General features: G+C 41.1%; 1 protein-coding gene across 2 annotated transcripts in view; it reads right to left on the reverse strand.

The window, feature by feature from the left end:
• The window catches only part of fibcd1b (fibrinogen C domain containing 1b), an 87455-nt gene that overhangs the window by 38530 nt on the left and 29085 nt on the right, over positions 1–19840 (reverse strand). For both annotated transcript variants that reach the window (XM_068335717.1, XM_068335716.1), the window contains 3 exons: positions 18839–19318; positions 12931–13090; positions 5320–5456 (listed from right to left, as the gene is read on the reverse strand). In XM_068335717.1, coding sequence (XP_068191818.1) covers positions 5320–5456; positions 12931–13090; positions 18839–19318 — 777 coding nt within the window. The remainder of the gene's footprint in view (positions 1–5319; positions 5457–12930; positions 13091–18838; positions 19319–19840) is intronic.

Below are 19840 nucleotides of genomic sequence, written 5' to 3' on the forward strand. Positions count from 1 at the left end.
CCTGCGTAATGAGAATACACCTGAAACAACAACAATGGTGGGTTAGCAGATGGTTTGTATTTGGTTAGCACAGATAAAAGTTCTTTGTCAGCGCGCCTAGCTCTAATTATGAGTTTGCAAATAAACTTTCAGCAGTTTGATACAAAAGTGACAGATTTTTTTCTTTGCTTTACGTCCTGGCCTACTTTTATATTTGTGTATTTGGGATGTTTTTTTACATTCTCATGTGTGCAGAGATGTTTTGTGAAGACGAATGTGGATTCTTTTAAATTCAGGGGAAACAAAATGGAAAGTTGGGGTTCTCTGCTATTGACTAACGAGTACACATTGCCAACATTAACGGACTGATGTTTAGAGGTGCAATTAACGTTGTGCATAGAGGTGATGTGTTAACCTTTTCTTCTCCTTAAATGTGAATGTTTGCATGATAACATTTTATAATTAGCCCAACAGAGAGGAGAGCCCAGAGGAAAGCAGTGAGCGGTAGTATGAGACAGGTAGGCGTAATTAAACACCAGTGCAAGAGGCAAAGACAGGGATCCCTGGTATTACTCGAATGCATCAAATAGAGGGCATGAATATGCCCTCTTGACCACAAATGTAAACTGTATGGTGTCATCAGAGGAAAAGGAAAGGTGGTCACTGACGAATGGTGAAACATTTCACTGATTAAAATTTATTGGAAATACTAGAAATTGTGTTGGTTCTTATATTATAATCACTCTCTCTTCATCTCTCACATCCCACCCGGTCAATGCTGAGGGCGGTTGTCTTGGACCTGCTCCAGTTTTCTTCCTGTTTTAGGCAGTTCTTCCTCCCCACCATCTCCATATTCTCACTAATCGAGTCTCTGCAGAATAAAGGGTCGCTCAAGACTCAAAGTGCATTAAGATTACTTTTGTTGTAATTTGGTGCTTTATAAATAAAACCGACTTGACTTCCTGTGGTAACAAGTAACTAGTTTATCTAGTACAGAACCTTAATAGAAATTCAACAAGCAAATGGTTGGATCGAGACCAGAATGGTGGACAAACTAAAAATGATCGCCATCCATGGGGCTGCGCTGCTTCAATGGCGATGTAAAGAAATCAGGTGTAGAAAATCATCACATTTCTTATGCATTTGAATTTAGAGAATTGGACAAAGCAATATATCAGTTCTATAAAATGACAATTAATGCATCATATGAAGGGCTGACAGCAGCAATAACACAAGATGGCAGTTTTCAATGCAGCCTTTCACGCAGCTGTACATGTTCAGTGGTACTAATATCCTTCAGGACAGATCTAACACTTCCTGTGATGAAGCTGCTGGGCGACAGCTCTTCCTCTCCTTGTGCCAGTTAATGAGGCACAAACATTGTCCACATGTTTTTTCATGAAAACAAACATAAATCATGCACACAAACACAAAGCAGAGAACACTCAATGTCCGTATTCGGACAGCAATCACAGAACAAAAGTTAGATTGCACTCTGAAGTTTCAAGTTTAAAACCATTTAAGGGAAGAAGAAAAAAAATACATCCAGTTTGAATTTTCTTTTTCTTTTCTCTTCTTTTTTCCAAACCAATAAACTAACAGATGAAATATTGAAGAGCCTGTGAGCTCTGAGATACTGAAGAGCCATACAGTACACTCTGAAATACCAAAAAGGCTCTCCCAGACTCTCAGAGAGCGATGCAACACGCCAACAATCGTACATTCAATCTAAAACTTTTACATTTCACTTCATGGCTGCACTGAATATTTGAGAGTGATTGCAGTACTTCTGATAAAAGCACCATTTGATAATGCAGTACCACACTGCCCTCTGATATATCCACTATTATTAATCATTCATGCTGCGGTCATTTTTAGTCCCTTCCTTTTAACAAATAAAATAGTAATAATGGAGATTACAGTGTGCGGTGAGCCTGTGTTTAAATGCCATTTGAAATCTCTCTGCTCAAACAGGAAGACTGCACACCCAGAAGATTACTTTATCTGAGTGAGGGCTTGTGTGTATACATATTTTAGTATGACTGTGAGCACATGCATGGGTTTGATTATATGTGTCTGTTTGGGATAGTACATACACTCCTGGTTCTGCAGGATTTGTGAAGTTTTCACTTGTGTTCTGACGGGACCTGACGCCCATCAGCGACGAATATTTCTATTTCCATCCATCCAAATATTTCTATTTCCATCCATCCAAATATTTCTATTTCCAGCCATCATGTCTTCACCCTCTGTGCTCAGACACAAATGATGAGATGGAAAAAGAAAGTCGGATAAAGCTTTTCCTACTTTTCTTTCCCCTTTTCTTCCCTTCTTTTTCTTGTTGTTTTCTCATCCTCTCTAGACTCCTTGTCATCTTTCCTTTTCCTACTCTTCCCTTAGTCTTCCATTCCATTCACTTCATCAGCTTTAAGCTCAACATTAAACTCGACACTGGTTTATTTGTAGATAACTTTCCATGGTCATGAAAAATGAATTTTAATGCCACTACTAGAATCCTGTGTTCCACATTACTGTTATACAGCATCAGGACAACATGTCCAGTACACAACAGACACACACATCCTGCCCAGGTTCAGACCTCTCTGTGACATCCTGACTTATGTTAACATCAAGACTAGCAGGACAAGAGTCATTATGTTTTCTAATATTAGGCAACAATGAACACAACATATTGTCATTTCTCAATAGTTATTTTACTCGTCAAACCACACCAGGTAAAGCAGCGAGGAAAAACCACCTGGGTAGAGACATGATGGATTTCTGTCAGGAAGGAGTTTGTTGATGGCGATGCTTTGATTGACAGGATATTACTACACTTAGCTGTAATGATTAAAGCTTCTCCCTCTACTTCACTTCAAACTGAAGATACACAGCTGTGTAAAAATATCACTTCCCAAACTCTGATCACTGACAAGATGACTGGAAGCTTAAAAATCAATCTGCATACATTTACCACTGCTGGTATTCATTGGTGCCACGTCGATATAACGGGCAGCTACCTACAGCAAATACGTCCGACTTTCAAAACTGAAGACACTTGCTCATTTTTAAGTCTGGTCTCTTCACATAAAGCTAAAGCAAAGCTGCATTTATTTAGGATCTATGAATATTTATGGAGTACAGGATGTTTCTAATGTGTATTACTGTGCTAGCGTGCTAAACTCTTCGCAGTGTACCTTAGTACTCATTCATTTTTTCTCCGCACCGTCTTTCTCCCCCTGGAAGAACCAGTTGAAATCCGTCCATCCATCACATACTTTAATAAATAAAAGTAGATTCAGTAATGTCTAGTATGATGATTGAGTGAAAAAAAGCTAATTACTTTTTATTATTCAGTGAGCAGTTTTCTGTCAAAAGGTTTCTTTGGTTTTTTTTTAATGACCTCAGAGGTCAGAGGTCATGAATATTTTTTGATATTTTCTCTATTGAAAAGTAAATGTGTCGGGCATTATGACCATAAACAATATTAAAAATAAATTTGCGCAGAAGATAAAGAGCTGCTAAAAAATTTTCCAAATAGAGGTCATCACTGATCAATGCCACAACATTAGCATCACTTTAAACACTTGCTTTAACCCAGACACTCCCTAAAGGCCAACTGTTCCCTTCAGTTCAAACAAAACACAAGATTTCATCTTCATACGAATAGATTCCAGAGTTAGGTAAGAAATGAATCTGTGATCCCCCCTGCTGTGCGTTTTTAATCTTCATGTCTCATTTTCTCCCCACAACAGACTCTCATGTCATCGGGGCCTCTCTTCTTCATCTCCTCTGAGTCACATTCTCTCCTCCTCTTTCCTCCGTTCCCTCCCTCTTGTAAGTAACCCGCTCATCTCAGCCCGTCTGCAGCAGCCTCTGCAGCGGCGCCGCACCGTGTGTCAAAGTATGATAATGAGGTGGCAGCATATGGCTCATTCCTTATTTAAGTCTCGCCGTCAGGCAGGCGGTAAGCCACTCAGCTCGTCCCCTCTCTCTACCTGTCCTCACGGATGGCGCCGTACTGATCTCTTAATGAGGCTCAAACGTTAGCACAATCAGCTCAACACACCTGGCAGGATAAGTAAGTGGCGCTTTATCGCTCCAATCTGAACTGCTGTGCAAATCCTTTTATAGGACAATAAGTATTACTTAACATTAGTGGTAAAGAGAGGGAAATTTAGTAATTCATGCACAACACACACACACACGCACACACACACACACACACACACACACACACACACACACACACACACACACACACACACACACACACACACACACACACACACACACACACACACACGCACACATTTACACACTGACAGACTAGTATGCAGGTCTATCCCATTACGCTGCACTAAGCACTCTGTCACTGTGACAGTCTCGTTTTATTTGATGATAGGCAGCTACGACCTTGCCTACCTCACCCGGTCTAGAATGCATAAACACACCGCCTGTCTTATATAACGGTAATTTGAGCTGAAGTTTGGTGCTTGTTGTATTGTATGTAATTACACTGGAATATGCACTGGCCAGAGCGGGAACAAAGGGACATAAATGACTCTCAGTGCTTGGATGATGATATGTTTGTGCACTCAGGGTAAAATACATTGAATCCTGACTTCCAAATATAACTTCAAACAGCTCTGTGTCAATGTTTGCTCACCTCGCCGTCTAGCATCCCCAGGCTCTCACTGCATAGTCTCCTTTAAACAACTGTTTACTTTAGTAAGGCCAGACAACTGACAGATGTTTGATCAAGGAAAAGAAGACACACTTAGAGATATTTAAAGACACCCCCCCCCCCTTTGCTGTTTTTAGGGTCCGTTTCAAAAATAATATATAATGACAAAAAATCTGGATTTACTAAAACGCAAATATATCAGTCTCACATCTATTTTCACGTCCTTCAGCACCAACCTGTTGACATGCTTGATTAACCGCAACAGTTCTTCTTTAAATCAAGTGTAAAAATGGCAAACTTCAAAGGAATCTATGTGAAATGTGTGCTTAAGATCTCGTTTTGCCTCTGTGATAAAACATTGATCGGATCTTTTCACACCGATACATGAGATTCCAGGTGGTGTCACTATGATCACAGCAGGTGATTGAAACTGGAACTGAACCTCATGTTTTGGATGTGAGACTTTAGAAAAAGGGATTTCTGGTTATTTGGCATAAATAAAAGCAGATTTGTGAAAGCACATAAAGAGAGAAGACCTTCGGGTCTCTGCAGTTTCCCTTCATCTTCATTTTGAAGATCGTCACTGCTGAGCGTTCTGTTTTTGAGAAGGTCACACATTAAGTGTAAGATTCACTCATCTTCCTCTGACTCACCGTCCATCCTCCTCCGTCTGTGGTCATGTCGCAGTACACCTGGAAGCCTGCCGGGTGGTGAACCGGAAACACAGAGTAGATGCCGTCTTCTCGCTGACCACTGGCGTACAGATCGCCACAGTCACGGGGACGGGAGCCTATAGGGAAGGATGTAAGAAAAGAAGACCCCATGTCAACACCCAATCATGAGAGAGGCACACTTTGTCAACTCTGGTCCTGAATAATGGCTTTAGGAGAGGACAGGAAGATCAATGAGAAAGTGAAGACATGACGAATACAACTGATGAAACGAATGACAAAGTGATGGTCGATGGCAGGGAAACCGAAGCCGAGTGTAGAGAAGATAAAAACTTTAAAAAATCCTGAAATGCAAGTGGGTCAAAACAAGAAAGGTGGAGTACAGATGCAGACATGATTCGCACAGAAGAATCAGAGCTGTGGCACGAAGAGAGAAAGACAGAAAGAGAAAGAGAGAGATCCGTTTGAGAAAATACAATCTGTAGGAAAAAGAGAAAACAAGGCGTGGGGAAGTATGCCTGAGGGATGAGACATATACATTGGAGCGATACAACACAGGAGAAGAGAAAGTGGAGAGAATATGCAACAGTCATGCAGAGAGACAATTGAGGGGAAGCAGAAGAGGAGACAGGCTGCAGCAGAGCAGAACAGCAGCGCCCTTGTCTGAGACTGCGAAACCCATTTTAGACGAGGGATACAAAATCTACTCCCGCAGAAGCAGGGGAAGAAGTCTTTGATGAGGACAATATCATAGATTATTCATGCCAGCCTCCATCAGGTCAAAACCCCTGAATTTAAAACAGCCAGCAGAGTTCTTGAAAAGGCCATTCAAGATTTTTCACAGTCCCTACATGATATGCAATGTTTGATCTTCCTTAAGCTTTCCCATTTCTTGGTGTAAGCCTTGGCTGCTAAGCTCCAACTTTCATCATCATCACACAGAAATGGTCGAATTTTTCACTTTTTCTTTTCATTACAGGAAACCGAAACTGTCTGAGTTTCACGGGGCATTAAAAAAAAAAAAAAGCCCATCATCATTACTTAAGGATCTGGTCCACTACAACAACAGCTTGCAAAGATTTTCAGTTTAATGATCCCTTACAGCAGAGGAACGTACTCTTCCAAAGACCTCCCACCATGAGTTGGGTCCTCCAGGTCCACTTAAGCCTGGCGTGGCTTTTTTTCTTTATTTGCACACAGATTTAAAATTCCTTTACTGAATATTTCACAGCGTTCTTTTTAAATATTTTCTGTGTGGAAAAGTCCCCCATCAGCTAGCTTTCATAAAATGTCATTTCACATCTAACTAATATGCAGTTCAAGTAATTTAATGGTGTGATGAGACAGCAAAGCAGCACAGTCGGAGGAACGAGGCAGCAGAAATGTCACATATGTGGAAACGCCATGATTGACTCTGAATGTTACACTGTAAAAATAAATGACTTATCAAGTTTTGGAAAAATGGTGTCGCACAAAATCTTAGACTGTATTCTTATGTCTTGAATATGCAAGTCATTAACTGTAATTAAATGCATTGCTTAACAAGAACCAATGCAGTCACAGACTGCAACATCCCACGACACCCATGAATTGAAAATTATAGCATGACCTTGCATTGATCAAAGCTAGTGCTTTGATTTTACCCTGACCTACTTGCATAGGTCAAAGCTAGCACTTTTCATAGATCAAAACAGTAGCTTTGATCTACGGTCTCACTCACACTGGCCTTCTCCCTCGTCTTTCTATCTTATCTGGTTCCTAAGTGTACAAAAGTTGAATTTGACCTTGAACTAGTTTTCTCAGGTCATCATCTCATTTTCATCCCCTTTGCTGCCTGAGTAATGTGCTTTTTGTTTCATCTTTCTATCTGAATGGTTGCGAAGATACTTGGTGGACTAACTAACGGTCGGATGGACGAACACACAAACACTGACAATCACAATACATCACCGCTTTGAAACGGGATGGAAATATAAATGTGCTTTCATGTGTTAAACTAGCTTTATTATTCCAGTGCATCAAGCAAAATGCAGTCAGTCATCTTCAGATTACCACCGCTGTATCCGCCGCAGCGGGTAACGTGGAGCCGGAGCCTATCTCGGCGGCATAGGGCGTCGAGATAGGCGGGAGACACTCCGGGCACAACGCCAGTGCACAGCGGAGCCACACACAAAGACAGACAACCATGCACACACACAGTCATTCCTACGGGCAATTTGGAACAGCCAATCAACCTGAAGCGCAGGCTTTTGAAGGTGGGAGGAAGCCGGAGAACCCGGAGAGAACCCACGGAGACACGGGAAGAGCATGCAAACTCCTCACAGAGCGGCACTTGAACCCGGGTCCGCCGTGTTGTGAGGCGGCAGCACTAACAAATGCAGTCTCATGCCTAAAATTTGTCATTTGCTGCATGCTAGGCTATGTGATGGCAATGATGTGACAAACCTTTCTATCATGGCTCGAGAAAAAAGCAATTGTTAAATGACTTCCACTGGTTTCATTGTCAGTGTTGTCATTAATTGCCATTGAAGGATCTGCTCCCTGTGGGGTTCCTTTGTCGTCCCCAGATTCCCAAACCATCACAGGCGAAATCCTAACCTCCTCGGTGGCGGTAATAAGGGCTGTCGTTAACTCACTTCTGCCCATGAGATCACATCTAAATATACAAACGAAATAGACGGGACTGGTGGGCCTGTCAAAAAACACTTGTCCCCCAGTCAGAGGAAGCAACGCCGTGAATGGGTTAAAAAAAAATCCCTTTTTTGGAAGGTAATTCTAGTGAGAAACGGATGCTACTTATTCCTCTCATCTCACAGGGAGAGATGGATGCCTTCTTGAAATAACCAGGTTCCTTTTTCTTGAGATTGCCGTCACATTGTGCGGATTTAATTTACCAACTGGAGTGAGATCAATCAGTTTACCTTCAGATGTCGACGCCACGATTTTCCCATCCCAGTAGGTTCTACCAATACTTCTTTCTTCCTCATCCGTATCGGACATCAAGCGGTTTGCAAATGATTGCCTGATCCAAACCGTCTTTTCCTTTCTCTTCTGCTCGTCTTGCTTTGATTGCCAGTTGGTGCTGATCAACTGAGGACACGATTTTGTGTTCGTGCGGAAATTTATTATATTAAAATAATGTGTAAAAAAAAAAAAAAAAGACACAGATTCTTTTGTCAAACATGCCTCATGAAAGAGGAAATGGTGCAACCTGGTGCATCGCTGAGCTGCCACGGAATCATCACTCAGCAGCAGGAATCAAACCTGATTTAAAAAAAAAAACTCTCATGGAAGTGGTGCATCATGTCAGCTGGGATCACCTTGTGTCACCTGGTGACTCGCTAATATGTTTCTAACAACAATGGAGACTTTGTGTCAATCCAGACTTTGTGATCAATTTGCTCTATTAGCATTCAATTTGCTATTATTTAGCAGGATACACAAAACTCATTGTGCCTCGAGTTTAGCTTTGGCTTCTTAAACATCGTCTGCTGGGTTTAATATGTCCTGTGTATATTCTTAACTGGTTTTAATTATTATTTTCCATGTTATTCTCATTGTTTATGTTATCACAAATTCTCAGTGTTGTTTTAGCTCCTCTTTTGTGCGGCCTCTTCTTGGAGGTGTTTTTGATTTGTGAGACATTTGTCGACAAACACATTGTCCGACTTCTCTGTAAAAGACGACTACTTTCTAGTGATGGTTATTTAGTTTTGTTGTGTCTGTACATATTCTGGTACTTATATTGAAGGTGGGAGGACTTCTTGATGACTGTACCCTATAAAAATATTGTTTGTGCGACAGGGTCTTAGTAAAACCTTCAAAGTAAGTCGTCCTGACGTTGCAGGCACTGAACATTAGTTTGCAAACGCATTCAAATGCACCAAATGCTGTCACTTCTCTGGCTGAGACCACTCATCTGGTGCACCAGTTGTTCCCATGCATGCACATCCGAGAACATTCTGCTTTTGGTCTGGGTTCCTCTGTTGTTATCAAATCAAATCATTCACATGGCAGGAAAAAGATTATAAAGAATCTATGTCAAGCAAGCTCAGCGCTGACAGCAGAGTTGGACTTTAACTTGCAAATCAGCTGTAGAGCCAATGTGCACCGGTTCAGCAGAGTCGGGCCCTCTGCAGCAGCTTCATTCGACTCGGAGACCCAGCCCCTGTCAGAACGCTTTCACTGATGTCAGGTTTGGATCCACACGACTTTGAGAATCTAACATGTTCTCATGGGAATCCAAAGCAAACAGCACTCTTTAAATATTCAGAGGCGCGATGGGACAGACAGGCAGTCAAAGATATTCATGAGTCGTCCCGTGTTGAAACACACAGCTGTGCAGACACTGAAACTGTGCTGGTGTGGAAACATGTTTCTTTACTGTTTGTTTTACCACGATATGAACAATTAAGAGATCAAATTTGACACTCAATGAGTCATAGTTTTTCTTATGCACCCAATTATACACCAACAGCAGATTGACAAAATGTGTACAGATCAGAAGCAATTTTTGTAAGACTGCAAGGTAAACCTCATAAAGTGTCTTTAATCTTTAAAGTCGAAAGGTGCACTTCAGTGAAACACAAGAGTTTTAAACAGTCGATAAGAGTGTGGAAAGGTAGTACAGATATAAGGTGATTTAATATCAGTATGGGGAGGGTTCATAAATGTTTAAATTGCCGTAAATAATATAATAAATATTTTGTTGCCATATTGCAGAATTTTATTTTTCACGAGTGATCTTTGAACGCCTTAATACGTGAGTAACCAGGGATCACTGTATTTGTATTTCTATCGATCTTTTCTTACATTGGAAATCAGAAAGGAGTTCAACATTTCCTTGTTCAAGTTTTATTACATTATTATTATTTTAGTGTTTTGTTAGTTCGTTCAATCGTTCATGCTGTTGGCTAGGTCAGGGTGCCAGCTAGCATGGTGAAAAAGAACAGAGAGCAGAATTTATGTATAAGTAAGTTGATAAATTTTACGATGTAGGCTGCTAGTGACCTTCCCCTTTTTAAAAGACAAGCAGCCAATGTTGGTAGAGATAAAGTATTCTGAATTAACATGGCATTCACAGTGAAAACTACTGATGAGTGTAGTTTTTGTGCTTCTGTTCTGCTTTCCCTCCTCAGATCTGACCCTCGAGGGCAAGAAGGGCAGTAAGGGACGGTTTAGTACCACACATGATACATATGCATGTAACCCTCAGCTTAGCCTTGTGCTGCATGCTCTACGTTCTTTTGTCATACATCAAAAAGAGACGGCTGCTACGTGCAAACAGAAAGCTGTCCATCATTCTGTGTGAATGTTCTACAGCTCTACTCTTGACATTTACAAGTTGTTTATTCTTTGCATGGGTTAATGTCATGCACTCTAAAAACTGACATTAAACCGACGCCAAAAATTCAACTGCAGATCAATTATAAATAAAACAGCATGAGAAGCCCCTAAAAACCTGAGTGCAATAAAGGCACCTTTATTTAATTAGGTAATTCTTACCTCTGAAAGCTGCGTATTAAGTCACAAAGAGGAGAGCATGGCTAAATTATAGCTGAATCGATGTTAAGGTGTTCCTAATTCATTACATGTGCAGCGTTCAAAAGAATAATGACAGGCTAGGGAAGGTATTTCCGCTCTGAGTAAGCGGAGATGTCGCTATTTTAAGAGTTTTAAAAGAGTGAAGAAAAAAATGGACACAGTTACCACAATGACTAAAACTGAGAACTCCTTTAAAGTGGGATTTTGGTTTCAAAAACAGTTTAAAAAAAAAAAACCCTTCCTTACAAGGTAATGATTCTGCATCATGTGATCAACATTTGCATATTTTAGTACTTGCCCAAAATGGGGGGAAAAAAGTTTTTCTATTTGAATGATTTATGTGCATTTTTGTTTTATTTTTAACTTCAAATAAAGCTCACAGATGCTCCATGGATTTTAAACACACTGGGCTATTTTTTTTTTTTTTTTACATAATTTTGAGCGGCTCATTCTGGAAATATCTAAATAATGAGCTGTAATGGCGGACAGACAGCTGACTGAACCGGACACCTGTTTCCAGGAGGCTCAGTATGAAATAATGAGGACAGAACCAGAAGAGCAGTCACAGTCCTACAACCTGAACAGCTTTGACGCAAACCTCCCAGCAGATGCTGCCTCTGCTGCGTCATTGAATTTTTGTCAATTAACTACTCATATAAACTATTGCATGAAGAAATAACATCAAAACCTTTAAGACTTCTTTATTACAATTTTGATCATGTTTTTCAAACTTGTACAGCCTCTAAAATTTGCATAAATCTACACAAACTACTGGAATAAATTACACCCTAAACCCCTATTTTAAACCCATAACCTCATCTCTTTCATTTCATTCCATCATCTTTGACAGATGGTTGTTAATACGTGCTGTGCCCAGAGATTGAGTAATTGTCTATTAACTGGCCACCTTCACAATGGAGGACTGTTGTTTCTGTCTTTGCTGCTACAATCACTGCAGAGGCAGGAGACAAAGAACCACGGTAAAGCTCTGTGAATTACAACACTGTACTGATTCTTGCTTCAGATAAGCCTGTTGCTGAGATTTATGATAATCTGTCTATCATTCAATTTATAATTTAGTGACTCGCAGTTGTCTGATGGAAGTTAAGTTAGGGTTAGGGTTAGGGTTAGCTGTTATTTCGGCTGACTTCCTAATACTTTATTCAGGTTAAAGACTCATTTTAGTTGAAACCAAGAATCGATACTTGCAGATTTTTAATGCAATCTTGAGATCACGAAGTGGTTATGTCATTATTCTGGAATCATGGAGCTCATTTTCTAACTGCAAATTGATCTTTCATTAAAAAAAAGGGAAAATAGATAATCAGATAACTACATAAGAAACATCTCCCTTAAACAGACACGAACTTTGACCTGTATGTTCAAAGTTGATCTGACATGTCGTCTTGATCATCAATAGCATGATGATGCAAAAACTAGTCAACAGAGCTTGGATGAAGGACTGACTGTACCTCATAGCTCATGATTGATTAAACACCCACACATGTGCTGCATGTCCGTTATTTTCATGCTTTGTTCATGAGCAGCCTTCACTATGTGTACTCTGCAGCAGCCTATGGATCTCGTGGCCATGGGTTTGAATGCCATGTGTTATTGTGTGTCTGGGTAAAAGCCTTCCGATGGAATTCTGCCTTGGGGTTTTTTCTGCTTCGGAAATACAGCTCGGTGGACATATAGGAGAAAAAAAAATTCACATGTCCTCCATAGCTGTTGGATAAGGTGGATCAGGTGGAGTCTAGGGAGACTACTGATATCACCAGGTGAGGGTGGTTTGAATTAATATGTTGGAAGATGGATGAAAGACATACCACAACGGAATATAATTTTATAGACTGATGGGAGACGGCAAACAGAGGGTTGGATCTTAGCAGGAAACGGCAACTGAAGGTCAAACATATGGGGAGACAGAATGAATTATACATACAAATACAAGCAGACTATCTGACAAAAACATCTACAAAGAAAGACTCCAATCATTTCAAACATACAGTATACAGACAGGTGGAAGCCACGCTTCATGTCTCTCACCGTTTGAACACCCCTTGAGACGAGCGCCTCTGACCGGCGCCCTCTGCAGGTCGGCCTTGACGCGCGCCTTCAGGCCCACGTTCTCCTTCTGCATAGCGTTGAGAGCGTCGCTCACGGAGTTCACCACCTTCACCATGTTGATCTGGCTGTCTGACAGCAGCTGCGACACAAACAGCGAAAGAGAAGAAAACCCACATTCACTTTAAGATGATTATAAAAAAAACATGCAAAGGTGTGCCATATCTTTAGGATATCAATGGGTAGTGTTCATTCAGGCCTCCAGATGATGTCCTGCACAATGAACCTATATTTTTTACATGCAGTTTGTGTTATTTTCACATTCTCTTGTTCTTTCTTGTAAATGAGGTCAAATTTAGCACTGGTTGATAATGGTAACAGCAACAGGACTAGAATATAGAACTAGAATACCATCATGTTTTCAAGGGACACCTGAGCAAACCAAGAATCTGTTCTGATTTTGAGCAGTAACCTCCTGTGGGAGGGAGTGACCTGACTGTTGTCTTCTTGATTTACTTCTATGTTTCAGTGACGTACATCTTCTAGATTTACTTCCATGCTAATAGCCTGTGGGTACAGTTCTTTTCCCAGAGCTGGAACACAAACTAGGTAGCAAGGACGGTTATCACACTGGTCTCACCATGACCGACCAACTTTCAACAAAGAATTTTCACCTAAAAAACAAAACTCCTCTGCATTAAATTAAAACCCGAGGGCTGTTTCAAAAAGAGGGTTAGTTCATCTTTAAATGTTTGGTATTCTTTGTAAAATGGTAATATATCTTTGACTCAATTTGCAGTTAATGGGCTGAAACATGCAAAATATTACCGATGCTATAATGCAGTCCTTCAGGGACCTTTGCAAACATACAACAGCAACGCATGCCCTGTGTCGCAGAAACTGCATGATACCCCGTCCCACAATGCACCCCGGCGAATGCTGTGAAAGACCCTGTGGGAAGACTGGTGATGAATGAGTGTTCTCGGACCAGCAGAGAGCGGGGTAACCTATCTGCCGTGGTCGCCTCCTTACCTGCAGCCTTTTGTGTGCTCTTCATTGTTGAAAGGTCGTTCTTTAATGCTTCGCCCTGGTTGGCTGGAGGCGGTGTGCAGGCAGATGTTAGGCCTGATATGTAACATACATAGACCATACACGCTACTCACCCCTTTTCCCTTTTATGTACGCACACAGAATCACAAAGGACTCTAGAATAATCCAGGGCATCTTCTGAAACCAAGTCTGGGTAGATTTTGAGGTCAGTTTGGGATCGTCGTTCAATGACGTCCAAGTTTCGTCTTCCTCACGGACAGAGCGGTTTTCTTCCAGGCTTTCCTGATCCTTTATGAAATCCATCTAGTCCTTCACAGGCTACACGTTTTCAGTGAAGTAAAGTAGTCCCAAGCATCACTGTGCCCCCACCATGCTTCCTTATTGTGGAAGGGGTCCTTTTCAGCGTCAGCTTAATTCTCTCTCCTTAATTCTCTCTCCATTGTAACACTGACGCAATGACCCCGCTACAAGGACCAATATAATCAACCTCTTCATGTTTTGGGTCCGAGGAGTGTCATGCACATCCAGAATGTGGGTCTTGGAGGGAATTGAAGACTTCTGAGACTGCAGCAATAAAGTTGTATTTTGTATTAAGTGTGAACAACATTTAAATCTCTTGCAAAGATCTGTTTACACTGTCTTTGAGCGATTTGGTGTTTTCAGCTGTTAAATTGTATATTTTATCAATAAACCTGATAAACAACATGGAATAATTTGAACAATTTTACCTCCAACTGTGTATGTGCATACCCACAAGTACAAAGACGGCTAAAAATACGACATCGGAAAACATTGGCAGCATAAAACAAACAAAGCTTGGTTTTCTGTTGTGTGAGTGTGTTGTTTCAGACATTTACTGTGATGAATGGAGTGAAATTATTTATTTATTATCCGTGAACCATCAAGGAAATTCTGGTTTAGTCTTCAGTGTTGAAATTTCAATTGAATCTAGACTGAATGTTTTTTAACCTTCACCAAAGTGGAAGATTTTACTCTTTTTTTGTTCTGAGTATTCTTGCATTAGTGCGTGTGTGTGTGTGTGTGTGTGTGTGTGTGTGTGTGTGTGTGTGTGTGTGTGTGTGTGTGTGTTCTCAAATGGTGAGAAAAAAGCTTAGGAGTCTTAACTGCTGTAATCAGCCATGATTAGCCAGCCACCACATATAGATGAATGCTTTAGTGAAGTTTTGGTGTTTCCTTATACATTTATTTTGTCTGTCTGCCTCAGAAAGACTTCTCTTTTGAATTTAAGCAAAAGTCAAAAGTCAATGCTTTTTCTCATCGATCAAATCTTTTGTGTATTAAACAACGTTGAATTAATTTTTGTCAGATGTTTCATGAGGAAAAGACAGTTTTAGGGGATATGTTGAAGTTTGAGTGTCGCACAAACATATGTCACATCATAGACCAAGGGCCTAATCTTTTAACAGAGGAACAGATTCATTATTAGTTGCTTCTCCATACAAGACAACTGATCCCAGAGGTTAAACAGCCAGTGGCTGAGTAAAAAAGAAACATATTCATGAAGTCGATGGTTCTCCAGAGGGTCCAGTTAAGCTGGCTGTTAACCTCATCCTTTAATAACTTGTAGCGCTTTGCAGCGGAGCAGCTCCCAGACACCTCTCTGCTTACATCCTCTCCTTTTAGAGACTTCTTCATGTTTTATCATCTTCTGACAGCTGTGATCCAGAAGCACATCTTCATCTAATTTCACCTCCTCCTCAAACATACGTAGGTGGCAAATTGTTTTCCTTCAGTCTTGTTCATCTGGTGCCGAAAATCCAAAACTGAACAGGGCTTGTTTTTTACTTTGTGTTTGACAAATGCACAATTTAAAATGCAAAGAGCTAATTAAAGATCTGATCCTGGATGAAAAAAATATTTGACTCCGTTAAACAGGCATAGATCCTCTGAGTGTGGGAGGCCTCTAAAGCAAATGAACTATGAATAAAAGATTACCCAGATGATGGACAGAACCTTTTGTGGGTGTGTGTAATTAAAGATGGTGGGATGGCCCTGTGTACCAGCCAGATTAGCCACATTCCAACGGTCCCTCGTCAATATGTACCATATTTAATTTATCTCACAGTTTGCCTCCACATTTTTCACATGTAAACCATTGTGCAATTTGACACGACATGTTTGGTTTTCACAATATCATTACATGAAACAAAAGGAGACAAATACACGCTGTTTCTAAAGGATATTGTTCGCTGTTGATTGTTATTACATTTTCTGTAATTAGAAGATAGCAGTTCCAGCTTACCCTCTCCCCCCACCTCCAAAAGAAAAGACTACATGTGTTTCCATTATTCCACAATTCTGTTAAAACAATTTAATGTTCAGGCAGGATCTTAAAAGCTCTCATTTTGCCTGATTAAATCCCCTATTTTTATGCAACTTTTAGCATTATTTGGTCTTCTTGTATCCCATCCTTCGCTGAAATGCTGCAACAACCCCTGAGTGGGTTTGACTTGTCGTCCCCAGAGGACTTTATGTTGACCACAATGTAAAATGGTTTTCTGCAGCGGTCAGGTTTCACCCCTTAATTCTTCGCTAGGATTGTGGGTGTCTCTTGTCCACAACATTAATATTCCACTGGCGTAGAATTCACTTTAAACTGTGACTTATGGTTTAGGGAAATCAGTAAGTCACGCTCTTCCTCACAGCCTTTATCTCCTTGCCGTCATCTTGTAGTCAGACATGGTGGAAAATGTCACATCAATTGAATATGTGAACTGTGGTTCTGTCAGTTGGACTTCTCCTCTGGGAACCTGGCCCACGTATATTTTTACGCTGAAGGGATATTTGAGTACAGGTGCAAAAAAGTCCAAGCTCAACCTAGTTTGTGAGCTTTTTACACAGTTGCAGACATTATAACAACTTTCAAAAGTAGTGACAAAAGTCTGAACTTCCATGCGAAACGGTAGAAGGAGATGGCAACCCAAGGGCCGCGAGAGAGGCCACCACCTCCCCGTCATAAGAAGTTGTTAGACTGGAAGTATTTCGGATGTTGTGACTCATTTAAATGCAAATATGCATGCTTTGGTTGTACCTTTTATAGTTGAGACTGCAAGCAGTCACTGTGAAAAATGAAAATGTCAGTTTGTGAGGAATCAAAAAGCGCCGGGTTCTAAAACCACTGCAATCAGACTCTATGGCTTATTTCCTCAGGGACATTTTGAAGGGTTTCTTTCTTATTTGGCCGGGCGAACTGTTCTTCAAGGGGCACACTGAGCCATTACTAACACTGGCACAGTCAGCTCTGTGTCTTATAAATCAGAAGTTCTGGCCACAGGTGGCCCATAGATCACAGTCACACCATGGTGTCGGGCTGAAACAGCGGATGTGCGCGCCACATGCCTTGCCTCTAAAGAGGAAATCAATCACGTTGAGTGTCTGGCCTGCTGGCACCACCTCCACTCAGTGCCCACTGCACTATGCCACTAACACCACATTAACAACAGTAAAGGCCTCTATTTGCCTCCATTGAGCCACCAATCAGCGCCCATGGCGTCTTTGCCTGTGGAGACAGAGCGAACCGATCCATAGTTTTTTCTGCGCTCTCTAAACAATGTTGACCCCCGAGCTCAAAACGTCTGGCTTTAAAGAAGGATTGACAGGAGTGGGATGCATTCAGCTGTTTGAGATGTATGTCTGGCAGCTATGAAATCTATTTACTGCAAAATGGAGAAACAGAGCCTGATGGGCCAAAATTAAACGAGCATGTAGCGGGAAGATTCTCCATGCACATTTAGAAATCGCACTGTCAATAAATCAATGTGGACAGCGTGAAACTAAAGGGGTCTAATTAGTTTTCATCCACTGTAGAATTTGACAGTGTGTTAGCTGACTGAATTAATGCTCAAGTTGTATCATCTCTGGAATCATGATATACATTTCTTCCCGTGCAAACTGATCTTTGACTGGACCGAGTTCGAACATGAGCACTATTTACACTTCAACCCAAACATGAATTAGTCTCTACCGAAGAAACTAGTATGTTCAAGTTGGCCACTGCGCAGGATGTGACGTTTTTAAATCTTGGCAGTGAGGAAAATTCCGTCAGTATATTGGTTACAAGTGGAATACATTCTTTTCTTACGTTCCCAGGCTACAGTTCAGCCTTAATAGCTAGTAATCAAGCAGTAGTGACGACCAAGTGTTTTGACTCAAGGGCTGGCATTACTTTACAAGTCTTACTTGAGTGTCCAAACGTTTTACTTCTATTCTCCAACTTTTTCCAGAGGAAAATACTATTTTATATTTGTGTGATGACCCCAATATTGAGGTTTTGTATGTAAAATAGGTTTAGTTTATCAAATAAAATGTATTGTAAAATTATATAGATTTATGGTTACAGTTTTGACAAGCCAACATTATGAATGAATATTTCAGAATGGATTAATTTTACCACCGATAAAATGTTTCTTCTACTTTTCACACCTGAAATACATTTTGCTGCCAGTACGAGTAAAATTTTTAAGACCAGACTTTTATTTGTAGTGGATTTTATTAAACCCCATTTCTGCCGAAAGTACTTCCACCACTTCAACCAATCAAGCACCATGTAGGTTTAAAGTCTTTTACAACTGGAAGAAATTGTCTCCAGTCCTGCAGACTCAATTTTACCTCCTGTACGGCAATTGCATTTTCATGATAATGAAAGTACAATGCAATTACTTGCGTGATTGATTTTAGGACGAATCAGCAACTCTCAAACACAGAAAGCACATCTGAAATGTAATTACCAACGTCTAGGTTGTCCTGGGTGAGAATACAACGGCTAGGGAGGCTGGGACATGACCTTACATTAATGTTGTGTCTTGTGTTGATGTCTCACCTGTATGAGGCGTCCTTGCTCCGTCTGCAGGGTGTTAAGGTCTTGTCCCAGGTTACTCTGCCCTCTGCGTAATGATTCATAGTCCATCTTCAGTTGTCCTGCATGGGCTGAGAGCTTGGCCACCTCCTCAGCCAGACTCACAAGAAGAGCCCGATCCTGACCTTTGACCGACTTAAGGTCGGAGTCGTGGTCGGTCAAAGAGTGCAGCAGTGATGTCTGCACACCCTCCAGGCGCAAAAAGTTACTGTTGTAGTCGGGACAGTTGGGGTCGATGAAGATGTTGATGCGTGAACCGTCGCCTCTCTCCACGGTGACCAGGGCATTGGCTTCATCCTGATTGGTGGAGATGTGGGGTAGGCCATCAGACATTGGCGGCGCCTGATAGTGATTCATAAAAAGGATGGTTCCTGTGACGGTTACAGCCAGCAACACAGCCACAAAGAGGAGGATGGTGCAAAGCAGGTAGCTGCAACTCATTCTCTGAGAGTAGGAAGTATGAAGGGAAGGAAGAAAGGGGAGAAGAGAGAATGTTAGAATCAAGGATGCCACAACGGCACAAATTACAAGAAAACACCCGTTTCTCTCGGAAAGACAAGACTGTCAGCCATTGTTGGGAACACGTTTGAAAGCCAGCTGCTCAGCAGCGCAATCATATTCCCATCTGTCAAAATGGAGTTTTGAGTGATTTTTGTAGCAACATAATGCAGATTCCCGCAAATGCCAGACTCCTGGAAGACTGAAATATCTCTCTCTCTCTCTTCTTGCCTGTCTCTTCACTTCTGCACTTTGTTTTACTTCTGTCTGTTGGCTCCCACATTGTGGGGAAGTGGAATTAGAGCCGACAGTTATACTCACAATGAAAAAGAGTCGGTCGACTAACCAAAACGTCCCATTCTGTCTATCAATCCTCTCTTTGTTTCGGTAATATGGATCGTGTCACATTTACACATGCACCCCCTAATTTAACCAGAATTACTTCACTATGTCGCAACCCACTTGCTA

Source organism: Antennarius striatus, chromosome 15, assembly GCF_040054535.1.
Source record: "Antennarius striatus isolate MH-2024 chromosome 15, ASM4005453v1, whole genome shotgun sequence".
NCBI lineage: Eukaryota > Metazoa > Chordata > Actinopteri > Lophiiformes > Antennariidae > Antennarius > Antennarius striatus.